Source organism: Nicotiana attenuata, chromosome 11 (genome assembly GCF_001879085.1).
Source record: "Nicotiana attenuata strain UT chromosome 11, NIATTr2, whole genome shotgun sequence".
Lineage (NCBI taxonomy): Eukaryota > Viridiplantae > Streptophyta > Magnoliopsida > Solanales > Solanaceae > Nicotiana > Nicotiana attenuata.
Genome location: NC_031999.1, coordinates 49,294,318 through 49,308,909, shown reverse-complemented (window position 1 = coordinate 49,308,909; position 14,592 = coordinate 49,294,318). Strand labels below are relative to the sequence as shown.

General features: G+C 41.4%; 1 protein-coding gene across 1 annotated transcript; it reads right to left on the bottom strand.

The window, feature by feature from the left end:
* Positions 2,781–13,881, bottom strand: LOC109234874. The gene is made up of 6 exons (XM_019400918.1): positions 13,825–13,881; positions 13,643–13,735; positions 13,053–13,128; positions 12,652–12,986; positions 11,918–12,154; positions 2,781–2,918 (listed from the first exon to the last, which is right to left on the bottom strand). The coding sequence occupies exons 1-6, from the start codon at positions 13,879–13,881 to the stop codon at positions 2,781–2,783; spliced, it is 936 nt and encodes a 311-aa protein (XP_019256463.1).

Below are 14,592 nucleotides of genomic sequence, written 5' to 3'. Positions count from 1 at the left end.
TTTGTAGCAAAAAAATAACAAATTTTTGCTTTCTTTTGAGTGGGTGTTACTAGAATAGATATGGTACATCTTAAGATCTTGAATCTCAGTTTTGGGATGATTCGGTGAAGTTTTGAGGTGGTTTGAATTAAAAATTCGAAGTAAAAACTGAACAGTAAAAAAAAGATATGTGTAGCATATTGTGTATCATTTGTGTATCACATATGTATCATATTTGTATCAATTGTGTATCACATGTATATCCATGTATACCTGTGTGTGAGATACATGCGTGATACATGTTTGATACATGTGTCCAGAAATATTTTGAACTCGATTTAATTACAAATTTTGGTACAAAACCAGTCGAAATCACCTCCAATCTTCCTCAAATTTTTTATATTGACTTATCTATATGTTTTCAATGAATTTCAACTATACCCATTGAAAAAGTTCTTGTTTTGCTTAGATTTTTGGAATATTGTATGTTTTTTTCTTTTTATATTTCATCACCTTATTTGTACCTCATCCATGAAATTTCCTTTCTGTCTTGCATCTAATGTTTCTAATCACGTTTAAAAATATGGAAGGTAATTTTTTATGTAATTCTTTGAGAGAAAGAACCTTATTTATTTGATTTTTCAATTTTTATATGTGTTTGGCTAAATTTATTAAGTCTATGACTAATAGCTAGAGATTGGTAAGTTAAAACTTGTTTGGACTTATTTGGGACATTTGTGTAAGTTTCCCTTAAAAGAATTTAGTGATGTTAAAGTTATGTCGCATAGTTCAATTAACAAACAATTTATATAAGGTGAATTCTAATTGACTTTAAACTTCTAAATATTAGGAGCGTTTTATATAGAAAGTGGGCCCACCAATAACTCTTATGCGCTTAACTGACATAACAATAATTCAAATATGTAAAACTCTCTTTAAATCGCATTTTACTTCCAAAAATTTGATCCCCCCCCCCCCCCGGATTGGGCATTGCCTTATATAAAGGCGTTAGGAGTTTTGAGAATTATCATTCAGAAATACTCCAACTTCGTGATAAATTTATTTTGGTGTTATATTCTCAAGCTTTGTTCATAATGTCTCAAGAGCGAAAAGTAAGGATTCTATTATATTGGGGGGGTGGGGGGATGAGGTTGTGGTGGCGAATAACTCAGTGAGCTATAGTTCATCTCCACAGAGTCATGTTAAGTTGCCACTTTCAATGCAGTACGATAGATTGGTATCGTTGTTATGCAATAAAATGAGATTGAGCAAACGTTCGGTGAATCTTAAAATAACCGGAAGATATCCGTATTCTGTGATTCCGCAGGGGTTTGCTTGTTATTCTGAGTTTAGCATCGAAGAAGATGAAACTCTGAGAGATTTTTTGGGGGTTCGGATGAATACAGGAAATTTATTGTGATAAAATTATTGGAAATGTACGTCAAGGTTGAGAACGTTCGCAATAATGAGATTGCGCAAAGGAGGGATAACCCTCAATCATCGGGTGGTTATTCTGGAGCAGTTTTAGCCCAACGGGTTCCGGCTGAAAGAGTTTGGCCGGATCTTAACTTATCTCCGCGGGCGAAGGAGGAGCAAGGAAATATTCTCTCCTACTTTACATACTCCACAAGACGACTAGTAAACTTCAATTTTCCTTTCTGTTACGATGATTTATTTTTTGTTGGATTGAATTTGTATTAACACTCATATATTCGGTACCGTCTGGATATGAATTTAACTTGTATGACCCCACGCCCAGTTGGAATATGCGTAGTTCTGGCGTGTTGGATCACGGTGGTCCATCCGGGAGTCATCACCAATAGGAAAATGTCCATCATGGAATGTCAACACAGTACGACTTGTAAGTGAAGTGACATAGCTATATGTAAAATATTTATCAAATTGAGTAGCTTATCATTTTGTTCTTTTTTTGTAGTGAAAACGAGAAACTTGATGGTCCTGACCTCACTCAGTTGCCCGTAGACGACGTATTTACTCGTGATTTGGCAGATGCGCAGAGTCGGGAAGATTATAGTGGTTATGACAACAATGCCGATGAGTCTGGAGATGACACACCATTTCCTGACGAGGGTGATGATGAGGAGGAAGTGAATGTCGAACCTGAGCTGACAAGGGAGCATGCTCTTCCACCTCCCGTTAGACCAAGAGTGTACGAGTCCCACGTGCCTTTTCATGAGCGGAATATTCCCTACCTTGATAATTTGCCAAGTATGCCGGATGTGGATGCCCTCACACGGGATCTTGACGAGTTTTGGTCAGCAATATGGGATGAGTCTAGTCCAACGGTGCTGGCAAAGGGCATGTATTTTCACGATAAAGCTCGCCTAATCAGGGCTGTAAAAATCCTAAGAGAATGCCGTGAGATGACGGTAAGGGAGTCAACTCCGATGGTATACAAGGCTATATGCCGTAGAGACTTATGGTTCTAAGTTTTGGCCTAAAATTTGAGGCCCCACTCTCACTCAATTCGATGTCGGAAGTACCGGCGGCCTAAGTTTCTATCAGGTCAATCCGGACTTAGTCCGAGGGATGTCAAAGGGTTTTTAAAAAATATCGTACTAACCAATCAAAAACCAAGGGAATGCCCACGTACGGGTCCAGTATTTGGACCAATCGATAAAGTCACATGCTCGGATTTTTTACAAACGCAGGCAAAAGGAAATCCAGCACAAGTCAAAGACAAATTGAAGAAACATTTTTGTATTAATAAACGATGATTACAACAGCCCACAAGGGGTCCTTACACCGAAAGATAGAAGCAAAAAATATCAGCTAGAAGTCTAATCTACTCTCCGGGGTACATCCTCGGGAGCAACATCTGCGAGAACCATTTCCTTGGGGATCCCATTTCGATCTTCAGAGCAACGTCTTCGAGAATCTCCTCCGAAGCAGCAATAGATGAGGAAGAAGGCTATAGCCTATCAAAGAGCAAAAGCTTTTAAAGCCAGGAGCTCCTTAATTGATTATTTTTCAAGGGAACGAGTACTCACTGCAATTGCAGAGTTGTAGCGAACGACGTGGCCAATATAAGACTTAATCATTGAGTTATTTTTTGTTATTTTTACTGGAAAAATTGAGAATAAGAAGGAAATATATGGAGTGTTGGGGTTTTAAGCATTGATGAGGCTTAAAATAGGGTGAATGGGAAATGGAGGGAAACGAAATTTTTGAGTGAAATTTTAAGTTTTCCCCGCTTGGCAAAGGGACATTATCCTATATTGGAAGAGGAAGAGGTTTTAATGGGTATTGTCACGACCCAAGTTCGCCCTCCGTGAACAGTCGTGACGGCACCTAGTCTCTACGACTAGGTAAGCCTAACAAATGCGGAAAAAGAAACAATTGCGGAAAGAAACTAATAAAAACCAAGATAATAATATAACATTGTTTAAGATGCTGCCGGGATATAACAATACAAGATTTCCAACTCAACACTACGACTCACCGAGTAGTCGCAACTCGGTGGCGCAACAATGAAGAAAGCAACACCTGTACGGAATTCCCACAGCCCCGCGACGGATTTGCTGACGTGGTCAGAGGTTCCGCCGCGGTCATCTGCCAATGCATCTCGTCCTCGTCGTGTATGTTTTCATTTTCTATAAAATTTCTATCTAATATTGAGTTACGTGACTATTTCATATGAGAGTACGTTTACGTTTAATTATTTAATTGTATTATGTTTCAATATGTCTCCTCACATCACATGTCGGCCTTACGTGTTAACCTAATTTTTTTCATGGTCATGCACATGTAATTCATTTTTTATAATGGTTGGAGATCAAATTCGAACCCAGGACATCTGTCTGATCTATTATCACCTTAAAAATGGAGGCGGATCCATGATTTTAACAGAATGGGTGCACTATTAAGAAGAAGTGGATCCAAAATATAAATTTATGGGTTCAACCTTTAGTTCTTACTATTGCGCACCCATTATACTTTTGGATAGGGGTGTTCATAAAAATCCGAAAAATCGAACCAACCCGAAAACCAAACCAAACCGACCCAAAAAACTGACACTTCTTGGTTTGGTTTGGTTTTGGTTTTAAATTTTAAAAAACCGATCAAATTTGGTTTGGTTTTGGTTTTAATCAGAAAAAACCGAACCAAACCGACTATAGGAGTAGCTATTTCAAATTTATTATTACACCTATATATATGTATATTTTTATACAAAGTCTCAAAATTTTTATGGTAAATGTTAATAGTTTGCACTTTAGTATAGTTCTTTACCTTTACATCCTAGTTTGATTGGTAGATTTCTTTTGTTAGGTGTAAGAGTCCATTTCGTGTTAAAAATAATATATTTTTAATTGAGTCCTTAAATTATTAATCACTATTTGATTCAATTATCATCAATATATCTTGGTAAATAATAGATTTCCCAAAGGGCAATTGATTTGATAGTGTTACGTTGAAGTGTGGTTGCCGGAATATGTGTTTGGTAGTGTATGTCTTATATTTAAGAAAAAACCGACAAATAGCCGAAAAAACCGAAAAACCGACAAAACCCGACATAAACCGAATCGAGAAAAAACTGACTTAATTGGTTTGGTTTGGTTCTAATATTTGAAAAACCGACTTACTTGGTTTGGTTTCTTTTTAGGAAAAAACCGATCCAAACCGAACCATGAACACCCCTACTTTTGGAATACAAGTTCAATTTATTTTTTCTTTAAAAATAGTAATTTTCTTACATGGGATCAATGTCGAGTTCGAGTATCGGTAATAGAGTTGCAACAGCTAGTTTACAAGATAAGATCTGAAAAAAGAATATTCATTATTTGTACTATTAGGGTTTCTTGGGAGTGGGTCCCATATAAAGGGAAAAGGGGATTGAATAGGGGCACATGAATTTAATTGTAATAACAACACTTTGAAAAAGATTCAGTTTTCACTCAATACAAGATTTTACTTTTCACTAAGATCGTCATCTATCTTTTACCATCACATCCAAGAGATACTCGATTATACGAGGTTTCGTTGTTCAATCATTGTTAGGTGGAATATTTATTTATTCCACCCTTTATTGATTGAATTATTCCTCTTATTTACTTAAATACCATCTACATCATTTATTGAATATCATACACTCTGCCGGTGTTCTTGATTATTTAAAGACATCTATCACATAGTGTTATATTTGTTCTCATAAACGTATATCATTTATTTTTTCTGACATTAAGATTTGAGGAAATTATTCTTAACAAAGATTAATCTTTGTTTTATTTAAATTAATTATTTGAATCAAGATTTACATTTTTGGGTAAAAAGATTTAGTGCCGTCTGTAAACATTTTTTAGTTAAATTTTAAGTTTCCTTTAGATCTACAACTAAAGTCGGCCACTGACGTGACATAACCCAAGCTATCTTCTCGCAAAATATGTGCATAGGACAACACAGAGCACTGCCGGTCTCTAGTCCTATTCAATTCACCAAAAGCATCGTCAACTATGCACATATAACATAAGAAATGGTTGCATCTTAGCGAACGTAAAGAACAGTCTAATATAGCATCCTTTATAAGCAATAGACTTATACGATCATGAGCTTATAAAATCAACTAAGTAAAGAGGTAAAATATACGTAATTTCCAAAAAGCAACTAAAGGAGATTATTTCTAAAAAAATATTATAAAATCACTCAGTAAAGAGGTAAAATATACGTAATTTCCAAAAAGCAAAAATCATTATATTGCCAAGACAAAACAAAAAGGGAAAGCATTTGGATACAATACTCTCTTTAAGTTATGAGATTGTCTTCTTGCAGTCTGTCCTTATGAATGATATAGCAACATGTGCGAAGCACGACACCTATTTCCAATATACTGTAACATAGATAACTCCATTAACAAAATATGATCATGAGCACCGATATATAAAATTAAACTGAGACCATTACTCAAATGGTCACTCAACTATCCCAAATTATCTCCTAAAGTCACTTTACTTTCTTTTGTAACAACAAAGTCACTGAACTATGCTATTGCACTCAGAAGATCACTCAACTAGATTTTCCAAATTTTGGATTGCCAAATACCTATTTTACCCTCTAAATTATAAACATTTATTTTCTTTTTATTTTTTTTAAACTTTTTAATATTATGATTTTTCCTTTTTAATTTATATTGTGGACTTACCTATAGAATAAATAAATATTATTTATAATAAAAAGTATTTAAGCATATATAATGCTGGAATAACAAAATAATGAGAATATTAAAATAAATTAATTAGAATAATTAGTTAGTAATAATAATTTTAGTATCAACAACAAAAATTTAAACATTTATTTACACAATTCAAAATAAAAGAAAATAAAGATTGTAAAATATATATTCCATGCACGTAATATAAAAATAATTATTTAAATAAAGATATTTTTATAATATACATTTATATATTCTTGAAAATTATGCTCAATTCTCAATTATAATATTATGTTTCTACCAGCTTTCCGACGCACAAGGTTATGTCACCGGAAAGCAGTGGGACTATCTGTATAAGTAAAATATGCTATGTTAACTCGTGGATGGAATATATATATAATATAATTGGGCATAATTTGCAAGAATATATAATGTATATTATGAAAATACTTTTATTTAAATAATTATTTTTATATTACGTGCATGGAATATATATTTTACAACCTTTATTTTGTTTCATTCTGAATTGTGTAAATAAATTTTTGAATTTTTGTTGTTAATACTAAAATTATTATTACGAATAAATTATTCTAATTAATTTTTGTACTATGCTCATTATTTTGTTATTCCAACAATGCTTAAATACTTTTTATTTTTTAATTTATAAATAATATTTATTTATTCTATAGGTAAGTCCATAATATAAACTAAAAAGGGAAAATTATAATATTAACAAGTTTAAAAAAATATTTATAATTTAGAGGGTAAAATAGGTATTTGGCAATTCAAAATTTGAAAAATGTAGTTGAGTGACCTTCTGAGTGCAATAAGCATAGTTCGGTAACTTTGTTGTTACGAACGAAAGAAAAGTGACTTTAAGAGATAATTTGAGATAGTTGAGTGACCATTTGAGTAATTGACTCAAATTAAACTTACTGTAAAATATTTGTATAGCTCACTTAGAAAATGAGAAGTTCATTCCTTATCTGTCAATATGAACCACCCACCAATAGGGGTGGCAAACGGGTGGGTCGGGTCGGATATGAGCGGGTCAAAACGGATAATTTAAAAAGCAGATAAATTATCCGACTCGATCCATATTTGAGACGGATAAAAACGGATTTATCCGGCGGATAATATGGATATCCATATTATCCATGGCTTCCTAAATATGATCACTTATGAGAGAATTCCTAGTTTTATTATTATTTCTATACTTTAGAAGAGCAAAATTTTCGACATGTCTTGTCACGATCCAGATTCCCCACCCTCGGGAGTCGTGATGGCGCCTACTAATAGGAGCTAGGCAAGCCAACTTAATTAACCATTTTAATTAAACACCTGTCCCCTTTTAACAATTAACCTCATTAAATAAAGGCGACGAATTAAATCATAAGCGGAAGACTTAAATGTAGATAAAAGATTGATAATACAGAAGTTCCAACACATATATCTCTACCCCGGGACTGGAGTCACATACTCACGAACATCTAAGGAGTACTACATACAAAGTCTGAAAGAAACATAATCTGTTTATCTCGGGTACAATGAGATGACAGCCAAGTGTAAAGATAGAAGGGAGACGCCGGCCCTGCTGACGCCTGCAAGCTACCTCGTGTCTCTCTGGACTGAAGGTTCGCCCCCGTGCTAATGCTGCTGCTGCTGCTCAATACCTGGACCTGTGCAAAAATGCACAGAGTGTAGCATCAGCACAACCGACCCCATGTGCTGGTAAGTGCCTAGCCTAACCCCGGCGAAGTAGTGACGAGGCTAGACTGGACCTCACATAAACCTGTGCAATTATAAATATACAACAGAAATCGAAGTACAAGGCAACTAAAAGTATGGGAGGGGAAACATGCTGTGGGGAGCTAACAATATTAACATTAAATCCAAAATAATCAATCTAGTTGCAATCTAAAATTTAAGGCGAACAAGAAACTAATACCAACACTAAACACATTTGCATCAATAACTGTTGCGGCGTGCAACCCGACCCTAATACATTTCAACATTGTTGCGGCGTGCAACCTGATCCACAAATTATCACTGTTGCGGCGTGCAATCCAATCCACAATTATCACTGTTGCGGCGTGCAACCCTATCCACAATTATCACTGTTGCGGCGTGCAACCCGATCCTCAATTATCACTGTTGCGGCGTGCAACCCGATCCTCAATTATCACTGTTGCGGCGTGCAACCCGATCCACAATTATCACTTCCCAACCCTCCACAATCGCTTTCCCTCTCGAGTTCGGCTCCAACTCAACCAAATCTATGCAATAAGGACTTCATGTTATCAATATGTGCTAAACAATTTAAACCCCATGACTCATTATGGCTTTTTCATCAATTTACCCCAAAAGGTCAAAAATGCCCCCGGGCCCACATGGTCAAAATCCAAGGTTCGAACCAAAACCCGTTTACCCATTCCCCCATGAACTCAAATATGTAAGTTATTTTGGAATCGGACCTCGAATTGAGGTCCAAAACCCCCAAATTTTAGAAAACCTAGGTTCTGCCCTAATTTTCCAATTTCCCCATTAAAATCTTTGTTTTGAAGTTGAAATTATGTTTAAGGATGTTAAGGAGTAAAGAAAATCAGTTAAAAATTACTTACCAATCGTTTTGAAGAAGTAGAATCGTTTGGAAAATCTCCTCTTATATTTTGGGTTTTGAAAAAGTGAAAAATGACTGAAAATCCCGACTTTATATACTGTGCTGAAGACTGGCGCGGACCGCACAAAAATGCACCGCGGCCGCGCCGAGGAAGGGAAGAAAAATGACTCTCTGAACCTACCCAGCGCGGACCGCACTGATTTGGTGCGCGGCCGCGCTGGTTGAATGGACCCAAGACCCACTCTCTGAATCACCCAGCGCGGACCGCACTGATTTGGTGCGCGGCCGCGCTGGTCGACCTAGAATTCACTGGCCCTCTGAACCTAGCCACGCGGACCGCGCAGAAATGCACCGCGGCCGCGCGGCTTCCAGCGCGGACCGCGCGGAAATGACCGCGGCCGCGCTGGGGGCCTGCAACCCCTCAACCTGCAACCATCTGCTATTTTTCTAGCCTAAGACCTCCTGGGACCTACTCAAAACTCACCTGAGCCCTCGGGGCTTCAAACCGAACATACACATAAGCTCAAAAATATCCTACGGACTTATCCGTGCGATCAAATCGCCAAAACACATCGAATTAGGCCTCAAGACCCATGATTCCTTCCAATTTCCATGAAACATCAAATTTACTGCTTCTAGCTCAAAACACGTCAAATGACGTCCAAATCTAACCAAACTTCACAGCAATTGCTTAACTCATATTTAAGACTTGTGCCGAGCGTCGGAACCAAAATACGAGCCCAACAGCACAGTTTTCTAAACAAATAACACTTTCCAATTCTTTAGTTATTTTCAGAAAACAATTTCACGTAAAAATTCATTCCTCGGACTCGGGACCTCGGAATTTGATTCCGGGCACACCCCCAAGTCTCATATTTTCCTACGGACCCTCCGGGACTGTCGAATCACAAGTCCGGGTCCGTTTGCCCAAAACGTTGACCGAAGTCAAACTTAATCAATTAAAACATCAGAATTTTATTATTTTTCTCACAAATTCATATTTAAACGTTCCGGCTATGCGCCCGGACGGCGCACACAAACTCGAGGCAACCCCCAAGTGAGGTTTCTACGGCCTCGGAAAAACAGAGCGAGTAGGAATACAGGTGATGACCCCTTTGGGTCGTCACATTCTCCACCTCTAAAACAACCGTTCGTCCTCGAACGGACAAGAGAAAGAAGTACCTGAGTCGGGGAAAAGATGGGGATAACGGCTCCGCATATCAGACTCGGACTCCCAGGTCGACGCCTCAGGAGGCTGACCTTTCCACTGAACACGGACAGAAGGAAAACTCTTGGATCTCAACTGACGAATCTGCCGGTCCAGAATTGCTACCGGCTCCTCCTCATAGGATAAGTCCTTGTCCAACTGGACAGTACTGAAATCTAACACGTGGGTAGGATCACCGTGATACCTCCGAAGCATGGATACATGGAAAACTGGATGCACGGCTGATAAGCTGGGCGGCAACGCAAGTCTATAAGCCACCTCTCCCACTCGATCAAGAATCTCATATGGGCCGATGTACCTAGGGCTAAGCTTTCCCTTCTTCCCAAATCTCAGGACTCACGCCCTTCATAGGCGACACTCGGAGCAATACCCGCTCACCAACCATGAAAGCTACATCTCGAACCTTACGGTCTGCATAACTCTTCTGCCTAGACTGAGCTGAACGAAGCCTCTCCTGAATGATCTTGACCTTGTCCAAGGCCTCCTGAACCAAATCCGTACCTATCAATCGAGCCTCTCCTCGCTCAAAACATCCAACCGGAGACCGACATCGCCTACCATATAAAGCCTCATAAGGAGCCATCTGGATGCTCGACTGGTAGCTGTTGTTGTAAGCAAACTACGCCAAAGGCAAGAACTGATCCCACGAACCTCCAAAATCAATGACACAAGCTCGGAGCATATCCTCCAAAATCTGAATAGTCCGCTCGGACTGACCGTCCGTCTGGGGATGAAATGATGTGCTCAAGTCTACCCGTATGCCCAACTCTCGCTGAACCGCTCTCCAGAAGCGTGAAGTAAACTGCGTACCCCGATCCGAAATGATAGACACGGGCACACCATGAAGGCGAACAATCTCCGGAATATAGATCTCAGCGAACCTCTCAGAAGAATAAGAGACTGCCACAGGAATGAAATGTGCTGACTTGGTCAGCCTATCAACAATAACCCATATCGCGTCAAACTTCTTCCGGGTCAACGGAAGTCCAGTAACAAAGTCCATAGTAATCCGCTCCCATTTCCACTCGGGAAGCTCAATCCTCTGATGTAAACCACCAGGCCTCTGATGCTCGTACTTAACCTGCTGACAATTCAAACAATGAGCCACATATGCTACGATATCCTTATTCATACTACGCCACCAATAGTGCTGCCGCAAGTCCTGATACATCTTCGCGGCGCCCGGGTGAATGGAATACCTGGAGCTATGGGCCTCCTCTAAAATCAACTCTCGGATCCGATCGACATTGGGCACACAAACTCGCCCCTGCAATCTCAAAACACCATCATCATCTAAGGTAACCTGCTTGGCACCTCCTCGCTGCACCGTGTCTCTAAGGACACATAAATGGGGGTCGTCAAACTGCCGATCACGGATACGCTCCAATAACGAAGAACGAGCAACCGTGCAAGCTAACACACGACTGGGCTCAGAAACATCCAGTCTCACGAACTGATTGGCTAAAGCCTGAACGTCCAAAGCAAGCGGCCTCTGACTGACTGGAATATAAGCAAGATTGCCCATACTGGCTGACTTCCTACTCGATGCATCGGCCACCACATTGGCCTTCCCCGGATGATATAAAATAGTGACATCATAATCCTTCAACAACTCCAACCACCTCCTCTGTCCCAAATTCAACTCCTTCTGCTTGAACAAGTACTGAAGACTCTTGTGGTCAGTGAACACCTCACATGCCACGCCATACAAATAGTGCCTCCAAATCTTCAAGGCGTGGACAATAGCCGGCAACTCTAAATCATGCACTGGATAGTTTTTCTCATGAATCTTCAACTGCCTCGAAGCATAGGCTATAACCTTGCCATCCTGCATCAATACGGCACCAAGTCCAATACGGGAAGCATCACAATAGACGGTATAAGGCCCAGATCCTGTGGGCAAGACCAACACTGGTGCCGTAGTCAGGGCTGTCTTGAGCTTCTGAAAGCTCGCCTCACACTCCTCCGGCCATCTGAACTGGGCACCCTTCTGGGTCAACCTGGTCATCGGGGCTGCAATAGATGAAAACCCCTCCACAAACCGACGGTTGTAGCCTGCTAACCCCAAGAAACTCTGAATCTCCGTAGCTGATGCTGGTCTAGGCAAGTTCTTGACTGCCTCTATCTTCTTCGGGTCCACCTGAATACCCTCAGCTGATACAACGTGACCCAGAAATGCTACTGAACTCAGCCAGAACTCACACTTGGAGAACTTGGTATATAACTGACTATCCCTCAGAGTCTGAAGAACCACTCTAAAGTGCTGCTCGTGCTCCTCCTGGCTGCGGGAGTACACAAAAATATCATCAATAAAGACTATCACGAACATGTCCAAATATGGCCTGAATACTCGGTTCATCAACTCCATGAATGCTGCTGGGGCATTGGTCAACCCAAACGACATGACCAAGAACTCGTAATGCCCGTACCGAGTACGGAAAGCTGTCTTAGGGACATCGAATGCCCTAATCCTCAACTGGTGGTAGCCAGATCTCAAGTCAATCTTGGAAAATACCCTGGCACCCTGAAGCTGGTCGAACGAATCATCAATCCTCGGCAGTGGATACTTATTCTTAATTGTTACCTTGTTCAATTGCGGTAATCTATACACATCCGCATCGACCCATCCTTCTTCTCGATGAATAACACTGGCGCGCCCCAAGGCGAAACACTGGGTCTAATGAAACCCTTATCTAACAGATCCTGCAATTGGTCCTTTAACTCCTTCAGCTCCGGCGGGGCCATACGATATGGCGGAATAGAAATGGGCTGGGTGCCTGGAGCCAAATCAATACAGAAATTGATATCTCTATCGGGTGGCATACCCGGCAGGTCCGAAGGAAAAACATCGGGAAACTCCCGGACAATAGGCACAGAATCTATGGGAGGGACCTCAGCACTAGAATCACGAACATAGGCCAAATAGGCCAGACACCCCTTCTCGACCATACGTCGAGCCTTCACGTACGATATGACACTACGGGTAGAATGACCTGGAGTCCCCCTCCACTCTAAGCGAGGCATACCCGGTAAGGCTAAAGTCACGGTCTTAGCATGGCAGTCCAAGATAGCGTGATAGGGTGATAACCAATCCATACCCAGAATGATATCAAAGTCAACCATATCTAAGAGCAACAAGTCTACACGGGTCTCAAGACCCCCAATCACTACAACACACGAACGATGGACTCGGTCGACCACGATAGAGTCACCCATCGGTGTAGACACATATACCGGAATACCCAAGGCATCACTAGGCATGACCAAGCATGGTGCGAAATAAGATGAAACATATGAATACGTAGATCCTGGATCAAATAGTACTGAAGCATCTCGATCACAAACCAGAACCGTACCTGTGATCACCGCATCTGAGGCCTCTGCCTCGGGCCTAGCCTGGAGTGCATAGCAACGGGGCTGGGCCCCACCACCCTGAACTGTATCCCTAGGTCGATCTGCTGCTAGCTGACCTCCCCCCTGGCGGTCTGAGCTCCACCTCTATGGCCTCTACCTCCACCTCTATGGCCTCTACCTCCGCCTCTAGCTGGCTGTGGAGCATCCGGTGCCTGAATCATAGGACGGGGACCCTGCTGCTGCGACTGAGTACCCCTCAATCTCGGGCAAGCTCTCCTGATGCGACCATACTCACCACACTCATAACACCCCTGTGAACGTTGTGGCTGGCCCTGGCAACCTGAATGACCTCCGCGGAAACTCTGGAGTGGCGGTGCGCTGATGGGAGCTGACGGTACACTGAGGGACTGCTGATCAGAATAATGCCCACGGTAACCACGATCACTTGGGGCACCCTGAGAGACCTCGAGGGCTGACTGGAAAGTCCTGGAGGGCTGGCCCTATCATGGGAATCCCTGCCTCCAGATGAGGCATCACTGAAACGACCTGAGTGACGGGGTCTCTTGTCCACTCTATGGCTACCCCCCTGCGCCAGAACCATCTCAACTCGGCGGGCCACATTGGTCGCCTCCTGAAAGCTGATCTCACTACCAGTCTCCCTAGCCATCTAGAGACGAATCGGCCGAATCAAACCATCAATAAATCTCCTCACCCTCTCCCTCTCAGTGGGGAGTATGACAAGAGCATGGCGAGCTAGATCGATAAACCGAGTCTCATACTGAGTGACTGTCATAGAGCCCTGCTGGAGACGCTCGAACTGCCTGCGAAGAGCCTCTCGCTGAGTAACTGGGAGAAACTTCTCCAAAAACAACTCTGCAAACTGATCCCATGTCAATGCTGGCGACCCCGCTGGTCTGGCTAAACAGAAATCCCTCCACCAAGTCTTGGCGGATCCTGCTAGACGAAAAGTGGCAAAGTCGACCCCATTGGTCTCCACAATACCCATAGTCCGAAGAACCTCATGGCAGCTACACAAGAAATCCTGGGGGTCCTCTGAAGAAGCACCGCTGAATGTGGTGGTGAAGAGCTTGGTGAACCTATCTAGTCTCCACAAAGCATCTACGGACATAGGTCTGAGTCACAATACCCGGCTGAGCTGTCACAGCTGGCTGAACCACTAGAACCTGAGCCTGGGGAGCTACCTGCTCCGGAGTACGTGTAGCAGGAGTCTGAACTCCTCCTCCA

Coding starts and splice junctions, on each gene's coding strand:
- LOC109234874 (XM_019400918.1), bottom strand. CDS start 13,881: ATGCCTCATCTGGAGGCAGGGATTCCCATGATAGGGCCAGCCCTCCAG. Junction 13,129..13,642: donor ACAGGGGTGTTATGAGTGTG/GTGAGTATGGTC, acceptor CGTGTAGACTTG/TTGCTCTTAGATATGGTTGA. Junction 12,987..13,052: donor CTATCACGCTATCTTGGACT/GCCATGCTAAGA, acceptor GGGGGACTCCAG/GTCATTCTACCCGTAGTGTC.